Genomic DNA, 6,400 nt, shown 5'->3' with positions numbered 1-6,400 from the left:
CCAAAGCAGTCTCAGGTCCCGCGCGATTGGACTGGAGCAGAAGCTGTGTTCCACTCACCAGAAGTCTCAAGATCCTGTGGCGGGTGTCGTGGGTAGCTCTGTCATAGTACTTTTAAGCATCTTATGTGTCATATTCAGCATATGTCTGGCAGATTTGAGGGTAAGTATCTACAAAGCATATCTGAGTTAAATAATCTTTGTCTAGTTTTAGTTGTTTGGTCATAAAACAGAAGGCTAACCAACCAGGCAGCATACACTACCTGGCACAAGACCGCTGATATATGTATAGAAGAGGACTGCCTGGTCTGGCCTCAGTGAGAGAAGAGTCACCCAACCCCTAAGAGACTTGAGGCCCCAGGGAATGGGAAGACCTGGTGGAATGGGATGGGGTGGGGTGGGGGAAGGTGGGAGGCTGGGTACATCTTCTTGGAGACTGGAAGGAGGAATGAGATAAGGAAATGTAAGAAGAGCAAACTGGGAGGGGGTAAAAACTGGACTATAAAAAAAGATTAAAGATAATTAAAACAAACAAACAAAATCAAATGGCTAAATAAAACTTACCTTGTTTTTTATTGTTATATTTAGCATTACTACAAATACAGTTCTTAACATATTAAACAATTTGATCATTTATAAAGTGACTATTGACTTACATTTCTGAATTATCCTTAATAGTTTAAAATAAAAAATGATGATTTCATAATTAAAGCTCTTTCCATATCATAGAGACTGGAAACTTTCTTGATTCTTAAATGATATATCATTACACAACATATCAGGTTCTTGTTTGACTCAGTTTCCAAAATAAATAAATGAATAAATAAACAGGTATAGATTTACTATGCTAGTAAAAACAAGAAGGTTAGATATTAGACATGTTTATTTATTTTTATTTTCTAATTCAGAGACTTCATTTTTAGAAATTTATTCTAATGAAATGATTTTTTTCAGCGACAAAGATATATGTCTGGTAATATTCGTTTATATTTTCAAAACTTGTCACATGTTGAGCTTAAATGTTTTATTTATTTATTTATTTATCCACTTTATTCTGATCTCAGTGCCCCTCCTCTCTACCCAATAACAACATAACATGCCCTTATACCTTTTTCCCTCCTCATGGGTACCAAGCTGCTGCAGGACTAGGCCCATCCTCTCCCATTGAGGCCAGACCAGGTAGCCCAGATAGGGGAAGGGGATCCAAAGCCAGGTCACAGAGTCAGACACAGACCCTCCTCCAGTTTTTAGGGAACCCAGATGAAGACTAAGCTGCACATTTGCCACATAAGTGCAGGGTACCTAGCTTCAGCCCATGCATGCTCTTTGGTCGGCGAGTCCTCAACAGCCCACATTTCTTGACTCTGTAGGTCTTCGTGTTGTATCCTTGACCCCTCCGGCTGGCTCCATCCTTTCCCCCACCTCTTCATAAGACACTCCTAGATCCATTTAAAGTTTGTGGTGGGTCTCTGCATCTGCTTCCATCAGCCGCTTGGTGAATTCTGGTAAGATTTGCTGAGGGAGGCAGAGGGAGGAGGAACATAAGTTTTAGTCCAGCCTGGACATATATATTTAAATCATTTTCTGTTAGTTTGAAGAGACCTTAGGTAAAGAGAAACGTACTTTTCTATTAATCTATCGAATTCATTTTACATCCCAATCGTTGCCTCCCATCCCGCCATACGCAGTACCTCCCCAGACTCACTCCCCTTCCCCTCTGAGAGGGATGGGGACACCACCCTGGTGCATACTTTTACACCAGGAATAATGCCAACTTTTTTTTTAATGTTGTGGTGACCCCAATCCTAAAATAAACAACAAATTTGCAGACAACCATCGTAAAAATGTCTTTTGACCCCCAAAGGATTGCAACTAATAGGTTTGTGCCAAGTTCTTTGTCAGACTGCCTCCTCCGGTCATTATTGCATCATAAAATATGAATATGTCAGTCTGTGGAGGTTAGTTGTGGTCCTAAGTTTTAGTCTTTTACTTACCTACTCATCAAGATCATATATTAAACCTAAGCTCCTGGTTATGTTTTACCTTGTAACGAAAAGACTAAGAATGACATTCAAATGTTTCTTTGTAAATAATTCAAATAACTTCTGGAATTTACCAGCAGTACTTCCTACCAGGAAATAAGGGTCTTGTATTCCTTGTGTAAGAGAACTCATATTGCTATTCACTAGCATATGCTGTGTGTTTTACACTGACTTAACAATGTGAAAAATATTGTAAAGTATAGGTTACTTCAGATGGGAACAGAGTCCATGTGTAATGTTCTTGCAATCATACTGTAAAGACATCAATTTGGACCCACAAAGCCCATATCCTCGGCAGACATAGTAATGCACACACCTCGTCCTAGTTCTTCTATAGTGATATACAGGTTAGGCAGACAGAAGTACCTGGGCATTCAGGGCCACCTATCCTGTAATATACATTAAGGAACAACAACAACAAAGCCTTAAATATCATAAGGGGTGAAGAATGAAATCTTGTCCTTTGGAATCTTAGTACACAAATGTTAACAATTACAAAGAGGACCATGTCTTGTTTGGTTTTCTATTGCTGTGATATAGAGCATAACCAAGAGCAACATGAGGAAGACAGGGTGTATTTGACTTACACATTTAGCTCAGAGTGAATCATTGAAGGAAGAAAAGTCTGAAAATGAAGCAGAATAGAAATCTTGGAGCCAGAAATGAAAGTGGAATCCATGGAAGAATACAGCCTACTGTCTTGCTCTCTAGACTCATAGTCAGCCACCGTTCTCAGGATCACCTGGTGCCAGGTGGAACTTAATGAGTCCACAGCAATCATTATCATGATATTTCCCTACACACTTGTGTACAGTACAATCTGAATCATGCTCTTTCTGAATTTCGGTTTCCTTTCCAAGTTTTGCCATTTTGATGAAAAAAAAATGTAGCCAGAACAATTGACATCTACTCAACTCAACTGTCAAATATGTCACTTTCAATTCTTAAGTTTTCCTTTCTATATTGCCCCCAAGATTTAATGTTATTATCATAATATAACACAATCCAAGTTTTGAAAGAGCTTCATTCTTTCAAAATCCAACAGTTCAATGTTTCTTTAATATATCCATTTCTGAACTGTGGGCTCTAGATAAATCAAACCCATGTTACACAATTTATTCTTCCAAGAGGAAGAATCATTGGATAGCTCCAAAGTGAAGCCAAGAAAACATTCCAGTATTATAAAGACCTCAGTGTCCAATGTTGTGACTCAAATATTCTGTATCAAAATGTGATTGTGTAGCTTGAATTCTCTGGGTTTTCCCTCCACATCGCACACATACATAGGTTATGACATAGGCTGATGTACAAATTATCCCACAAATGCTGGTGATATAAATGGCCTTCCCAATGTCCAAGAATCACTGACATGCCAAGATTCCCTTGCAACTGAAATACTTTCAGCAGTGGCCTTTCCTATCTTGAAGTGTTAAACTGCATTCAACCATGCTATGTCCCTCCAGCACACACACAACCAGCCATTTTTTCATCTGTGCTTATCAGAGGCAGGCAAGATCTCTGAATTCTTTTGCAGTGTTAAAAAATGCACTTTCTGTCTTCTAAGTTTCAAGGGACTGGAGTCACAGGTGTTGCTTCATAGAATAATCAAAAGGGATCCTGGAATAAATATCCAAATTCATACATGATTTAAAAAATAAACCTGAGTTTTCAGTCTTCATGACAAGAGCTAGCAGGAAATGATAGCAGTTCATTTTTAGAATTTTTCTGTAGTGACAGTAGAGTGAGATAGCTGAAGATCACTAGAGAGTGAACACAGCTCATCAAAAATTTTTTCTAAAGGGATTTCTGAGGTCAGAAACCCAAAGAATTACTTAGACAGCTGACACAGCTCTTTTAAAATGGTTTCTAGCAGCTATCCAGCAAAAATAGCTCTTTTAGAATTATTATTATTACTATTATTATTATTGTTACTATTATTACTACTACTACTATACTTGCTTTCTGATTTTAATAACCCCAAGAATTACTTTTGGAAGTTTTCTTTTTGACTAGGCCAGTTGGTCCAAGAATTCTTATAGAATTTTTACTAGCAGACAGAGAGAACTGTCTTGAGCAGAAAAATACTTGTCTCAACCAGAAAGTATTAAGAATAGAAAGAAAAAGCTAGTGCAGAGCAGAAATACCCCCTACACAGAGAAAGAGAGAGAGAGAGAGAGAGAGAGAGCGAGCAAGCAGTGCCACCAGCTTGGACCCATGATTTGATTTCAAGTTGCTTGTTTTCCTGCTGCTCTCAAATACCGTACTCTTAGGAACCCGTACATAGGCAAGTTTGGTCCTTGGCATTTTGGCATTTGTGTTCTTTTTCTTTTCTATATTTGAGATTTGTGGCATTGATACATTTAGTGGTTAGATCACATATCATGTTTAGCAGGTAGCATTGGCTCCTAAGCAATCTACTTAACATAGTGTCATTTTCTTAATCAGATCTTGTAGTTCTCAAGATGAACACCCCACAGGCATTTCTTTCCATAATTTTTATAATTTACATATAATTCTGCATGACTTTGAGCTAAGAATGCCATTCAATATATCTGCTTTTACCTTGAGATCAAGTTCAGAAGAGGATTTAACTTAGCATGCTTTGGAGTAGATAAACCTCTATGTGAGCGTATCCACCTTCCTTTAAGTAAAGACTCAATGTTTCCCTTTTTAGAAGAAAATCATTGCTTTGGAAATGGCTCTCATGCTTTCCTTGCCTGCCACAAGAAAAAAAAAAATCTTATCTGTCCTTGTCTAGATAGTTGTACTGGCTATTCTTGGTAGTCACGTTAAATATATCTGGAATTAGCTAAAGCCCAAATAGTTGGCTATTGTGGGCTTTATTTTCCTGAATTATAGCTTTTGAACTGGAAAAACCCTTATATAATCTGAATCATTTGAGTTGACAGATCCATCTTTAATCTAGGCCACACCTTATGGTGGTGGCTTATCTACATAAAGGACACTAAAGATGATAGATGCCTCTTTCTCTTTGTCTACTTGCCCTACCTCTGTCTAGCAAATTAATTTTTAAAAATCCAGGCATTAGAGCTTATTTCTTTAAAATTCTGATATATACTGAAGACCAGCTGAGGCATGTGACCACATGGACTGAACCACTACTGGGTTCTTCAACTTTCCACTGTTGGGCTAGTAGAACGAAACAACTCCTGAGCCATTCTAATAAATCCATTTCCAACATGATAGACTGATTCTATCAGTTCTCTTTATCTAGAGAAACTTTACTAATATAGCTGTGGGGTTTGTTGTTTGTTTGTTTGTTTGTTTGTTTTACCAAAGCCCTGAGGAAGATGTGCTGGTTAACAAGAATGCTCCACAGTGTTTGTCCTGTGCTTCCTGCTTGGCTCTGAGGGTTGACTGGTAACTGTTAGGCGAAAAGTACTTGCACTTTACCTGAACCCTGAAGAAGACACAAAACAAAACTCTTGTTTCCTAATATCCTTCTTTCATAGTTAATATCTGGGCACCCTTCCACTTGTGGGACAGGATGATAACTCCACTGTAAGTTGAGAAATGGGCTATGCAAGTTATGGGACCCTGAATGCAGGAGGAAGAAGGGGAAGTACTGGTGCTGTGATTGGGATTTAGGACAGCTCCAACTTTGCAACAAGTAGTAGCAGAGGGTCACTGCCCACAAAGGGGAAAGCAGGTAGCTGACCATCCAGAAGCTGGAGTTGTGGATCCTCCCCGGACCTGGGTGGGAAAACAGACACAAGTTATACTAAAATGAAAAGCTCTGCAGATATGCAAAAGGACTGGCCTCTGACTAGAAGCCTGTGCCTGGAATTATTCCACGCTGCCCCTTCCGCGCACTCTAACCCTAAAGGTGGTGCTTATGTCACTCAAGACTCACTAGCCAATCAGCACACATACGCGGTCCTGTAATCGGAGGAGAAGGCGGGCTTTTCCGGGAGCTTTCCTGCAAGGAAAGCTGAAGCCTCTCTGAAGCTGAGCAATCTGGAGTGTATCTTCTTGGCCTGTTCTGTGTGCCCACTCAGACAAGCTCAGAAGTCCCGAAATGGTAAGTGCAGGGCCATGTCCCACAAAAGGCGGATGAGCCGAGGGAACTGGAGTCATGGGTCGTCCCTGGGGCTCCGTGATAAACAGCAGCGACTTGTGAGGTTCCCTGTGGCCCTGTTCTCTCTCTGGACCCGGAGGTGGCCTCTGAATAACCTCACTACAGTGGCTGCATCTGCACAAAGCATTTGGGGAAAGAGCTTCTGTGTAGAAACATCCTTGGCAAGAAGCCAGACGCGGAGAGCTTTAGTTTCTCTGATATCTTCAGGAAGTTCTGGCCTTAGCATTTAGCCCTTTAATATGTAGGTTTGTAGGTGTAAGAT

At 39.8% G+C, this 6,400-nt stretch overlaps 1 protein-coding gene across 1 annotated transcript in view; it reads left to right on the top strand.

Moving 5' to 3' along the window:
* The first annotated feature begins 5,975 nt into the window (after nt 1-5,975).
* Nucleotides 5,976-6,400, top strand: part of LOC110288038 (zinc finger protein 431-like) — a 21,539-nt gene continuing 21,114 nt past the window's right edge. Inside the window, exon 1 of the mRNA XM_021154494.2 lies at nt 5,976-6,081. Within this exon, the coding sequence (XP_021010153.1) occupies nt 6,079-6,081 (3 nt within the window). The 5' untranslated portion in view covers nt 5,976-6,078. The remainder of the gene's footprint in view (nt 6,082-6,400) is intronic.

This window comes from Mus caroli, unplaced genomic scaffold (assembly GCF_900094665.2).
Source record: "Mus caroli unplaced genomic scaffold, CAROLI_EIJ_v1.1 scaffold_10999_1, whole genome shotgun sequence".
NCBI lineage: Eukaryota > Metazoa > Chordata > Mammalia > Rodentia > Muridae > Mus > Mus caroli.
Note: the sequence above shows the minus strand (reverse complement) of the source record. Positions and strands in the feature narration are given on the sequence as shown.